At 38.8% G+C, this 13,327-nt stretch overlaps 1 protein-coding gene across 1 annotated transcript; it reads left to right on the top strand.

Moving 5' to 3' along the window:
* The first annotated feature begins 3,819 nt into the window (after positions 1–3,819).
* LOC103713781 (protein PECTIC ARABINOGALACTAN SYNTHESIS-RELATED) lies at positions 3,820–12,463 on the top strand. Its single transcript, XM_008800808.4, has 11 exons — positions 3,820–4,254; positions 4,617–4,667; positions 4,794–4,884; positions 6,347–6,423; positions 7,568–7,656; positions 9,831–9,950; positions 10,729–10,845; positions 11,079–11,222; positions 11,318–11,441; positions 11,553–11,744; positions 11,917–12,463. Exons 1-11 carry the CDS (start codon positions 3,928–3,930, stop codon positions 12,274–12,276), a joined length of 1,692 nt encoding a protein of 563 aa, XP_008799030.2. The 5' UTR covers positions 3,820–3,927; the 3' UTR covers positions 12,277–12,463.
* Positions 12,464–13,327: the final 864 nt, after the last annotated feature.

Below are 13,327 nucleotides of genomic sequence, written 5' to 3'. Positions count from 1 at the left end.
AACCAATCATGCAATTTAGAACGGGCTCCGCCAAGCCAATACCAAAGGAATAGTAACAAAGCATCCTGGCGAATATCAGGTGCCCATTTTGATGACAGAATAAAAGGTATCAGACGAGAATTTATTGGCAATTAGTAAGCTATCAAACTCATTTCCCAAAGAATTCTTGTCTTCATGCCCAATTTTGAGTACGAGTCAAATTAGAATCGATCCTATAGTAGTTGGGGGTTGTTCAATCCATCCGCCGACGCATAGCTTGTCATACCTACTTTCTACATCCAAAACAATCCTAAATTAGGAATTTATTATAGGTGAAGTGATTTGATTATCAATTAAATTCTAGAGATACTCGGTGAGTTCTCATCATTGTATGGGTCTTGGAGCATTGTAAGTAACCCTGTAACTCTCTCTTTTAACAAAAATAAAGATTATTGAATTTTGAAGCTCTTTGCAAGTGTTACTTTAGTGTTGTGGCTCTACCATGCTATAGTGCAACTCTGTGTCAACTTTTATGCGACCTAAAAGATCCCTTTCATCTGATGTGATTTGCAAGGCCATATCAAATGCAGGTATGTAGCAGCCCAGAACCTCACTCAAAAAAAGCTAGCTATAAGATATTTTTTGGATTCTTTGGTCCTCTATAAATACCTACCTAAGGCATAGCAGATAAGGCCATAAGTTCTCTTGCTTGTAAACATCCCTATCTCTTTTGTAGCTTTATTAGAGAACTTTGTTTGCCCCGGTGCATACACTTTGACTTCACATAGTGTCAGGATCAAGCGCTACCATTACACCAAAATCTGCAGGTGTTAGTGAAGGCGCAACTTTATTTCCTTAAACTAGCGCAGGAGCCCATAGCGCTACGAGTCGACTCCGACCAAGCCTCGCCCGATTCCGGACTCCGACAGGGCCTCGCCAGTGGGTTTAAGGACCCCCTAGTGGTATAACCCACCCTACTCCTCCAGCGCATCCACGTTGGCAGGCGGTAGGACTGACTCGGCCATTTAGGCCTCCGCCAACGTTGACTCGGCCCCTCAGGCCTCCGCCAACAATCCCCCCTTCTAACGTGATGCCTGAGTTTCGAACTCGAGACCTATGGCTCTGATACCAATTATCAGGATCAAGCGCTACCATTACACCAAAATCCGCAGGTATTAGTGAAGGCGCAATTTTATTTCTTTAAACTAGCGCAGGGGCCTATAGCGCCACGAGTCGACTCCGACCAAGCCTCGTCTGACTCCGGACTCCGACAGGGCGTCGCCAGTGGGTTCAGGGACCTCCTAGTGGTATAACCCACCCTACTCCTCCAGCGCATCCACGTTGGCAGGCGACAGGATTAACTCGGCCCTTCAAGCCTCTGCCAACATTGACTCGGCCCCTCAGGCCTCCGCCAACACATAGCTAGATCCCCATTTATATCCTATATTCTCCTTTCTCTCAACTCATCTCAAAGTTCATGATTGTATCTCTTTTTATGATCAAAATTGAATTTTGATACCTAATTTGATTGTAACAACTCAGGACCTTAACCAAAAATGCTATCTACACCTTGTTATTTAGATTCCTTAGCCCTATATAAATATCAAAATATATTCAATATATAACTGATATGGGACTAAACTAGCATCAAAAGAACCAAGTCTCAAAAATATCCAAATCCTTAATTGTGTTGCTAAACATGTTTCTTGACTATTAGATCTAGGAAACTAGTTCGCGAGCAATTATTGTCCAAGTTTTGTTCTCCTAGTTATTTGATTGAGAATTGGTCGCATTCACATATGGTGTAGATAAGTACCATTCATATCTATATTTTTTATTATCCAAATCCAAATGCAACTCCTTCTATGCATATTGATGCACTAATGATCTACTTCATGGCTGGCTCCTGTTCTATGAGATGAAGAAGTAAGGATGTAATTTGGACAGTTTGCTCGTCGAGAGATTGAATGTTGTGGCCTATTGGGTAGGTCACTATCAGAGACAAAGTTCTTGTCATTAACTATGTTCGAAGTTGCTTGACAATATTGAGATAGAATCATTAGTCCTTAGAAGTAAAATCAATAATCTCTATCTTCAAACGAAGATAGGGTTCTGATCACGAGAGAGAAGTTGTGGGTGATGGATAAAAAAATATTTCGATGAATATGGACATAGTTAACATGTTGCTTTCCTTTTCCCTTTTTTGTTCGTTATTGGAAACTAGGTGGGAGCTAAGTTAAAAGGAGTTTCTTCCCTAAATAAAATAGGGCCTTAAAGTTTTCAAGAGATTGAGAGAGGGAGCCTAAGTTAAAAGAATATCTTTCTTCCCTGCATATCTTATTGCCTTTAGGTTTTGCAACCATCTCTTTTAATGCTCGTCAAATTTTCATAATTATCAGTAGTCCACTAATATAATCGAAGGTAATAAAAATATGCAACCAAAGCTTAATCCCTATATTCTATTGATGATATTAGTAGTTAACAATTTTATGAAATATATATCATTTAACAAACTTGCATGCTATTTGCAGCATGATAATCTTGTTTGAGTTATGCATTCAAATACTAGTCATTCGTAGTGTATTTTCTTCGAGGATTTTTGGGCAAAATCCTTTAAATTTATTTATTCATGTGGTGTATTTGCATTAACGTTTTAGTGGGAAACTCTTTTGCCAAGTTTGATGTCATGAACTTTTCTAATTATGCAGGCCTAGGATAAAGTATTATTCTTGAATCAAGCTAGGTATGCCACTAAAATATATCTATGTCACTGGTTGTGTGAAGTACTTACGAACCAGCATCAGAAAATGTATCATAGTGTGGTCTGGTAGACTACAATATCTTATATTTACTAGGTTTGATATATCATAGAAAGTCGTGATGCCAAATAAGGAAACAATTTTTCTCTTTTAGCGTTTTAAGAGGATCTTAGAGCAAGGTTCATGTGATTGAAGGATTTATGTTCTTTTGGACATTTTATAGATTTTCTAATGCTACTTTTATGAGGATGTATTGAGTTGCCATATGGAACAATTGATTACCAAGAGATGGGGAGCGGGTGGGGATAATTGATGGAGGGTTGGACGTAGATACCATTTAACAACTCTTAGCGCATTAAACTTGTTATCTAAGTTGCAAAAACAGTGAACTCAACCCTTTCATAAATAAATTGAAAGAATTTGAGAGGAGATAGGAAAGAAAGTAAGAAACGTTGTTTGGTTAGGAGATAAAAAGGAGCGAAGAGGTCGAATATCCTTTATTTAGATAGTTAAGAAAAGAAACAAAGAGGTTTCTCTCCTAAATTATTTTCATCTTGTTAAAAATGAATACATTTATTTTTTTCTTTTCTTTCTCTTCTCTCAATCTTCGAATTCTCTACCCTTCTCTTGTTTGCTTTTCCTTTTTTTTTCCTCTCCTCAGGGGAAGTATTTCTGCACTCCAACTTTCAGAGAAAATAGTTATCTTTCGCATGACATGTAGACTGTAGCTTGTTCTGTATACAATGCATGGTTAAGCATTATATCCTTCATATTTCTTGTAAAACTCATTAATCATAGTTTGAGGCTCCGTCACCGCAGAATGGCTTCAAGGGCGCGAAGAGAATTTAGTTTTTCAAACAATGATTTTTTGCCTAAGATCCGGATATTCAAGCCGATCCCCACCTGATGGTACCAACCAAGATGGCGTGTTTACGGTTGGACCCAAATGCGTGGGGCGTCCCGTGGAGGGGCATCCGCGCGAGCCCCTGCAGTCTCTCAGCCGTCCGATCTCAATCATGCCATCTCTTCTTCCGGTGTATACTCGGCCGTACAACTACAGCAGATCAGCATGGGGGAGGGGGAAGGGGAGGGGGAGAGACGAGTTTGCTAGTAGTCGGTGAATGCTAGAAATAGTTGGAGACTCGAAGGATTCGGGCGTTGGGGGCGGGCCCCTCAAGAGTAGTGCGAGATGGCGGAGCTGCGGCACTCGGCGTCCATGGGCGCCCGCGCGGTCTCCTCCCCCGCCCACCGCGACGACCCCACCCACCCCTTCGCCGCCGCCCTTGACGCCGGCGATGGTGGCGCCGCCCCGGTTCGCTCCTCCTCCCGCGGTCGCGATCGGGACAAAGACCCCCACCACCACAGAGCCTTCGCCTCCGCCCTCCTACACCTTCCCCCTCCCCTCCGATCCCTTCTCTCACTCGAGGACCCCAGGCTCGCCTACTGGATCCTCGCGTTCCTCGCCTTCCTTCTCTTTGCCGGGATCCTCTTGCTCTCTTCCCTCTGGAGCCGCCTGGTGAGCCCCTCTCTCTCTTGACTTGATTTGTCACCTAAATCTGGATAATTCCTGGCGGAAAACACGATGAGAAGTAGGGATAGAAAAAGTTGGAGTTGTTGAACCCCAATTCAATACAAAATTTTACATTGGTTAGATTGGATAATTAATGGAGTTCGTTGGTGTACTGACATTATGCGTTGGGAGACTTTATCGAGCCGTTTTTGCACTTCCTTGCTCGATCTGGATTTCTTGTTTCTCTAGTTGTTTCGGAAATTATTGGTGCGGCCACTGGGCCCTTGTGCAGTTGTGCAGTTCATGTTGAGTGTTAGAATTCACTTCAATTACTTGTGTTGTTAATTATTTTCTCGCTTTTGTTGTAGAATGCGCCTTACCTATGCTATAAGGATGGGATTGCTCTTCGCTGCCCCCGAGTGAGTTTTAATGAGCTATACTTGGAGATGTTTCACCTCTTGTGATTGGGTTCCACAAACAGATTTAGCCCTTCTTTCACCATGTATTTGTCTGTGTCTAATTTCTAAAATTTTATTTTGTAACAGGTGAAAGAGCCTCCATCGCTCTGGGAGAATCCCTATTCTTCTACTACTTCATGGAAACCTTGTGCTGAGCGCCGCGAGAATGGGATTTCAGGCAAGTTCAGAGTCATACCAAACAACAACACACCCCGCACCCCCTTGCCCCCCCTTTTCTTCCAATTTCATCTTCATTCTGCAAATTTCATCTTCATTCTTCCAACGTAGATATCATTGCATAGATTATATTAAGATTCGAAACTTGGTCCATATTGATTTTTACCTCTCCGATTGAGTTTCACTTTTGGCAGTCCTAGCACTTTCAATTGATTTGGCCCTAGTTTCAGTACTTTTTGTTGAAACTGTAATAAAATATCAACCAGAATTAGGAAAGAAAAAAGAGAGAAAAATAATAAATCAAAATAAGAAATTTCAGGTCAAAAATGTTGTTACATTTTTTCTTTCTGTTCTGAAAAATGAGGATGTATGGGTAATGAGTTTTGAAGTTTAGGCTATCCATTATTGTGCCAAAGAATATGCTTCCTTCTTAATTTCTTTAAACTCAATGCTGCAATGCTTCCAAATCTTCTATGATATTGCAAAATCTGTCTTTGATGTGGAAAAAAAAAAGAACATTCTAACATTTAAAAACGAACTGACCTCCCAAAGAAGGGCACAGGTATCTCATATGTCCACTGAATTTGTCTTTATAAGTTAGTCTTGGTTGAAACTTCAAAAGCGACCATGTTCTCGGATCAGTTTTGGAGTTCTTGGTGAAACTTCAACAAATTACATGGATCCCTCAGGTGCAAAACTGCTGGAGGCAGCTGCCTTTATCCATTCTAGTGCAAGGGCAATCTTACGAATACTAGGAACGAATAGTACTAGCAACATTATAAATTTGAAGGATTAATGGCCAAGAGAAGTTAAGATCTAAATATTCAGTCCTGGGCAAAAATAAGCTTGAATCTAACATAGTATGCACTGATTTTGTTGGATGTAACCACTTGAGTTAAAGCTGATTCTGATATGATATTGTAAGTAATTAACTGTGAATTTTAAATATTTTTTATTTGTTTCAGTACATCTGCCTAGGATCTGCCTAAATGCTTGCCTTTTGGTTAAGCACTATGTTGCTCTCTGGTTGCCTTCATTCTGCAATCGCCTTTTCAATTGCCGTATATAGCATGTTAATTTGCAAATGCGTATGCATGCATGTTGCTGTTATATCAAGTTATATATATACGGTATACACCCACATAAAACACCCCATTGTGCCTTTAAGTTGCTAGCTTGTGTCCGGCAAGTTGTTGTGTCTTTTCCTTTGTTTTTCAGTATGTGTGTTATTTTTCAGCTGGTCTTTGGAAGTTGCTAATGAAACCAAATTTACTGCTTCACAAGTATGTATCAGTGAAAGGAAGTGATTTGGGATCATTTGTTTTTTTGTCAATAAGTCAATATGGTACTTTCTGTCTCGTCATATCATAGACTATAAGTTTGCAATACATGTCCGGTACTTGCATTTGGTTTTCTGTGTATGTACGATATCTTGGCATTTAGTGATATATTGTCCTTCGCAGATCTTCCTCCCGAGAATGAAACCACTGGCTATATATTCATTCATGCAGAGGGCGGCTTGAACCAGCAACGTATAGCTGTATGTGTGCATTATGTTGACTTACATATTTTGGTGACTTTTCGGTTTTCTCTAAGTTGATAATCTACAGTTGCTTGTGGCAATGTGTACAATGTCCTCGAGCTTTTTGCCAACTGAAGTAGCTTGTCTTTTTATTCTGGTTTCTTCAGCTTTGGTTGAGGAAGGCTAATGAAACCAATTGATCAAGCATGCAAGTTTTGTATAGAACACTGCAGTATATGGCCAAATCACATTCATTTGCTTTCCTAATACTATATATCTTGCTGTTTAATGAATTCATGCTTACATCAGTATTTCATTAGAGTATCCCACCATATGTTCGGTTCAGGCAGCTTAGAATTGGACAATGTTTTAGTTCTGACATCCAGCAGTTACAGTAAGGTCCTGATTGCAACACAATTTTAGTTATTTTCATAAAGATGAAGAATGAGAGGGCATTTGTCACTGGTGAGTTATAGCTAAATTATAGCCCACTATGAGATTAATAGGCTTATATATGGTCCGCTAACACCTTTAAGACTAAAATTATGAAGAATCACTTCATCACCATGTCTTGAAAACATGAAGACAGACTATTTTAACACAATAATTGGGATGATGGTTTGAGTTGTTTTCAGCTTGAAATTATGACTTGCCATTGGATTCATGTCTTCTTTATAGCTTCCCAATTTCATACCCTAGTTGTCTCTAATACATGCAGTTGGATTGTTCTTACATCTTTTGAATTTGCTGAGAATGTGACAATTTCCTGTATCATTTGATCATGGAAACAACTAACATTAGGTGTTCAAACTGTGCGAGAGTTTTATTAAATTAAAGAATGTCACTTCAGTAAGTAATGTTCTTGGATGCCATGCAAGAAAGTGCAAGAAAGTTTTGAATATTATTTTAGGAGGTTGGAGATACATCATCATTTGATGGCACACTTGTTAGGTCATGTCATTTTATGCTTTTCTGATGGGTTCGGCTGAACAGTAATTTCAGTTGCATTTCATTTGCTTCATTCCATTGAACACTTGACTCTGAAAAATGTTTGCAGTATTCTAATTAAACCAATGTCGTCTAAACCCTGGTTTTTGCCTTTTATGTTAAACATTGATTTTTGGGAAACTGTCTAGTGTTCTAATACCTGGTTTCTGTGCAGATATGCAATGCTGTTGCTGTTGCCAAAATAATGAATGCAACTCTTATTTTGCCAGTCTTGAAGCAAGATCAAATCTGGAAAGATCAGACGTGAGATTTTTTTTGATATATTTTTATCTCTGTCACTCCTGCAATAATGCACTTGCAATTTGTGTTTTTGTTGGACTCTGTTATCTGGTATTAATGCATTTTCTAATTTAGTGAAGGAAAAAAATACATCTTCGTTTGATCATCAGGGTATTTTTAAGCTATGTCACTGATACTACTAGAATGAGTTAGACATTGGAAAGTGAAACAGGAAACTAATAACTTTTAATAGAATAGAAAAGGAAGAAGAATGTTAAGGGTTAAACCAATTCTGATGGCTGTTGCAATTCAGGTCGATTCATGACCACAATTCTATGGTCAGAATTCTTACATATGGCAAACTTCTGCTATCTTCAATATCTGGATACCATGGTCCCCTAAAATCTCCCACAAAGTAGTAATCTGAATGTGAGCTTATGTCATCGTAACCTGCATACTTAACACAATTCCACCTTCTACACACCAATGATATGGAAGCCCTAAGGCAATGTGGTTATACATATGCTTGGGGCCCAATCCATCTCAAGTGAGTTGGTAAGCTATTGTTTGCTTGGTCTTCGAGAGCTACTTGGGTTATAAGTTCTTTTATTTCATTATCTGATTATATCATGCATGATTATCTGGAATTTCTTTGTTTGCTTTAGTTTCCTAAAACAGGGGTAAAGACGTTGTCTAGCGATTTTGAGGATTTTCATTTACCATCATAAGATTTATTAAGTTGTTTTGCAAGGGTGGTTGTAGGAAATTTAGTACATCCTTTCTTTCTTTCTTTCTTTCTTTCTTTTTTCTTGATAAGGTATATGTTTTATTTAATATATTACCATGTTGTTGTGTTTTATCTAGCTTGTGTTGGCTTATAATATTGACCCTCATAGGTCAATGCAGTTCCTATATCAAATTTTGCTTTTCTTCCTTCGTTGTCTAAACCAGCTTGAGGTCTAAGGACCTGCTGCTCTCAGTTGGTGAGTGCTTACACTTTTAGCCAATAAGTTAGGTTTTTTTTTTTTTTCCTGTCAACAAGACATTTAGGTTTCATGTCGAGCTGCTCTCTCGCTTGGAGGTGCCATGACTAGGAACTCTACTCCAGATGATTGAAGGTTGACTTTACATTGAAAATTGATTGTACATATTTACACACCAACACTTGAGAAAATAGGCCACCTTACTACTAAAATGATGGCTAGCATGAATGTGTTGGATTTATGGAAATGTGAGCTCCATGGCCCTCCTTGACATTTTATATTATTAAATCATGATGTCATTACTACTACAGTCAACTTTTAAAATTGTATGTGAAGGTTGTAATGTCCACAAGACTTATAATCAAGTTTGTTTCCGAGAGGACTCAAGTCATGAACAAAGCAAACACAACCAAAAACACGAGGAGAAATAGGAAAGACAGGGGTGAGTCAGGTTTCAACACTTAAATAGACAACATTTTAGCGAGGTTTTATCAAGCCTAAGTACGGAGCAATTAGTCCAAATGTTATTCATTATATTAGTACATCTGAGCATAATTTTTCACACATCTATAAGATATAATCATGGCCTACTGTCATATTTTCTGATGTTTTTGTGTCAGATTCTTCTAGACACCTAGATGTTTGATGCCTACATCACTTGTCCATGTAACTTTTTTCAGTCGGTAGCACTCATATCTTGTCTAGCAAAATGCAAGCACCTCGAGGAATTTTTGAGTTGAGACCTCGATTGATGATCTTCTTCACTAGGAAACCATTGCGAGACCTAGTTAGCATCAAATACAACTTGCAAAACATGAAACCGTCTGGTCATTTGAGCAGGTTTTACAAGTCTCTAATAAAGGTGATAATCATTGCAGACACTCTTCCAATCCATTATCACTTTGTGTGGCATATTTTTAAAACTTGGACGACATCCTCGCATAATGTATTCCATCAGTTGCTCACCAAGGTAACATGCCCTGCAACAAGAAGCACCCATAACAGTAAATCAACAAGACAAACATAATTAAGTTATAGTTACCCTTTTATCAGGTTTATTAATCTTAGGTTCTGGTTGCGTGCTGAATGCTGATGGTTCTTTTGTAATTGATTACATTTTCTTTCTTTACACATGTGGTCGTCATTTTCATTTATGCTGTCAGTCATCCATAAATAGGTTTCTAATGCTTAGATTTTTTATATGTAACTGTGCAGGAAGTTTGAAGATATATTTGATGTCGACCATTTTATTGAATACTTGAAGGATGATGTGCGTATTGTACGAGAAATTCCTGACTGGTTTACAGAAAAAGCAGAGCTTTTCACCAGTATAAGGTCTTATGCCTTATTATCTTTTATGTGTTGATTTTCTTTACAGAAGGTTTTTTACTTTCTAACTGAAAAGTTATTTAGTAGTACCCCAAAAAATCATATATATCGAATGAATCCCTCATTTTTTATTATATAACTTTTGCAAGTGAACATAACATATTATATCTCAAAACTCAAATTATACACTACTCCTCAATTTTAAGCGAAAAGTAATACTGGCGATCAATGTCGTAATACATAATAACAAATAAATGAACTCTGTGTGTTATAATATTTAACTCGGTATGATATAACATATAGCAGCAGTAGTTATCAATGAGCCAGATCTAAGGAGGGTGAGGGCATGGCAATTCTGCTAATATCCTTCTCTTTGTACCTCCTCTACTGTGCTTGATGAAGTATACTCAGACTCAAGATGTGCATCAAGCTGACCATCCTCACTTGAGAGCAGATAAAAAAGAACAGGATAACCAAAACTCTCAATAATCACTCCTGCACAAAATAGCTCCGTTCTTGCTTGTTCGTACTGCTTGTGGTTACATTTGATTTCTAAACCTTGCTAAATATAGTCCAAATCGGGACGGTTGGTAACAGAGTTATTCTCTAAAGGTCACTTGGAGGTCAATTTTTTGGTTCTTGTTTTCTCAAGATGATGCATTTTCCCTTCTTATAGGGTCATTTTGGTTACATTAGATACATACAGTGGGTGAATCCTGTATAGCAGTGGCACATATTTTAGTTAGGTTTTTATGATGCTGAACTGGTAAGGTCTTCATGGCAGGCGAACAGTGAAAAACATCCCAAAGTATGCATCTGCACAGTTCTATATCGACAATGTGCTTCCAAGGATCAAAGAGAAGAAGATAATGGCTCTAAAGCCTTTTGTTGATAGGTTGGGGTAAGTCATCTATGCTGACAGAGATCCGATGTTCCATGTTTGATGCCATTTTTTATTACCTTACATGCCTGCACTTGTTACAACTAGACCCTTCAGCATCCAATAATGTTGAATGATGTGCAATTTCCTTTTAAGTACATTGTTGTCTGCTACCATGCTGCTTTGCACAGTGGTATTCTTCTGATCACATTCCTGTCCAATTACAATAGATTGACATGTCTACAACTTTACAGGTATGATAATGTTCCACCTGAGATAAACAGGCTCAGGTGCAGGGTCAACTATCATGCCTTAAAATTTTTACCTGAGATTGAAGAAATGGCTGATAAATTGGCGGCAAGGATGAGGAATCGTACTGGCAGTTTAAATCCATACATGTAAACCATAACTTAGATTGTCTAGCATATGCTGCAACTTGTTTGATCTACAGGCTGTTATCGTTAATGTAAATATCTTGCTCTGTTCCTTATAGGGCACTTCATCTGAGATTTGAGAAGGGAATGGTGGGCCTTTCCTTCTGTGATTTTGTTGGAACAAGAGAGGAGAAAGCTATGATGGCATCATATAGACAGAAGGAGTGGCCAAGGCGGTATAAGGTGATTGAGAATTTTAAAATTTTAATAGGAAGGCGTGCTGGCCTTGCAGCTTAATTGAATAGAGGAAGAGAAAAAATCTGATTACTGGCTTGTTATTGTAATCATATGCAGAATGGGTCTCATCTTTGGCAGCTAGCACTGCAGAAGCGAAAGGAAGGACGCTGCCCTCTTGAGCCTGGAGAGGTGGCTGTTATCCTTCGGGCAATGGGATATCCTAAAGAGACACAGATATATGTTGCCTCTGGACAAGTGTATGGTGGAAAGAACAGGATGGCTCCTCTGAGAAATATGTTCCCCAACCTGGTAAGACCTTTTTCCTTGCAACTGTTATATTTGGTCGACTCTTGTAGAACAAAAACTCGTAGGACGGTATTTCTGGCTATGTTCAACAGGAAGGTCCCTGCTTTTCTGCATGATTGTCTTGCTTGTTCCATCAATTATTTTTTATAGCTTCCCCCTTTTTGGGTATTGGCAGGTTACCAAGGAGGAATTAGCAAACAAAGAGGAATTGGACCATTTCAGGAAGCATGTAACGAGCTTAGCTGCCCTGGATTTCTTAGTCTGCCTGAAATCAGATGTCTTTGTTATGACCCATGGTGGTAATTTTGCCAAGCTGATAATTGGCGCTCGTCGGTACACGGGTCACCGGCTCAAGTCCATAAAGCCAGACAAGGGGCTAATGTCCAAATCATTTGGGGACCCCTTCATGGGCTGGGCAGCCTTTGTGGAGGACGTAGTGATCTCGCACCAGACACGGACTGGTCTTCCAGAGGAAACATTCCCAAACTATGATATATGGGAGAACCCTCTAACTCCCTGTATGTGTAAGGCATGAGCCAGAATTGCTGCTGCTGGTGATTATGTTGTTACATCCTAGTTGTGATTACTTGTAGGTGTTTTTACTTTGTTTTCTTGTTTCTGTTCTCTACTTGTTGGCCTTTGCCATGTCTACCTTTTTCGATCAATTTTCACTTCCAAGTTTAGTTTGCAGGGAAGAACCTTTGGACTCTGTCCTCCTGTCAGGCGACTGATGCATCACTTCTTTGTTTTTGATAATCAGCACCTTGACAATGATCGCTTACTTTACGTTCTAATTTATCTTACCTTTAGCAGGAGTTATGCAACAAATTTCCTCTGAGCTGGATGTTTGCTCGCCCTCCATTTTGCAAGGGTTTCGGCTGGATTTATGTAATCAGAGAAGCGTGGTGATTTATACAATTTATGATCTAACCCATCATCTTGCCGAACACCAAAGGATGATACGATCCAAAGAAAGCGCTGGATGGTAATCTCATTTGTTTAGCGGACATATGAAATATGGTACATTATAATGCGAATTCTCAATTGAAACTGAAACAAAGTTCTAATCCAACCTTTTATATCAAAAAAAGTATATGTTAAATCAATTTTTGTTTTTGCTCTCTTGCACTTTCAGCTGTTTAAGATACAAGGTTTAAAGTGAGAGCCATTATGACCATGACAATGATCATTGTTTACTGCAATAATGGTCATTATGATGATGGTTGTAATGACGTCCAGTTATGTTATATACATCATAACTATTAAATAGTACAAATATAAATAACAATTGGTTATTTGACTAATACATCACGATATCGTTCATCCTTGCTCTCTAAACCTTTCACTTTGGTAGGATGATCATATTTTCGAAAATGGGCAATCAAGTAAAAGACTATGTAGCTAATAAAGGGCTTGGATCACTTCACCTGTGGGCTGGAAGACTATGTAGCTAATAAAGGGCTTGGATCACTTCACCTGTGGGCTGGTTCGCGGATATTGCTAACGACTTGTGATGCAAGGCATTGTCACATGCTAATGGGCTATTGTTGTTTTTCTATTCGATCATCTATTTTTAATTAATGAAA

Source organism: Phoenix dactylifera, chromosome 11 (assembly GCF_009389715.1).
Source record: "Phoenix dactylifera cultivar Barhee BC4 chromosome 11, palm_55x_up_171113_PBpolish2nd_filt_p, whole genome shotgun sequence".
NCBI classification, from domain to species: Eukaryota; Viridiplantae; Streptophyta; class Magnoliopsida; order Arecales; family Arecaceae; genus Phoenix; species Phoenix dactylifera.
The sequence above is the reverse complement of the archived record's forward strand: the minus strand, read 5'-3'. Positions and strand labels throughout refer to the sequence as shown.

Excerpts from the sequence above, each read along its gene's own strand:
- LOC103713781 (XM_008800808.4), top strand. The coding sequence starts at position 3,928 with ATGGCGGAGCTGCGGCACTCGGCGTCCATGGGCGCCCGCGCGGTCTCC. Across the intron at positions 6,424-7,567 it reads TGAACCAGCAACGTATAGCT|ATATGCAATGCTGTTGCTGT; the intron begins GTATGTGTGCAT and ends GTTTCTGTGCAG. Across the intron at positions 11,223-11,317 it reads GGCAGTTTAAATCCATACAT|GGCACTTCATCTGAGATTTG; the intron begins GTAAACCATAAC and ends TGTTCCTTATAG.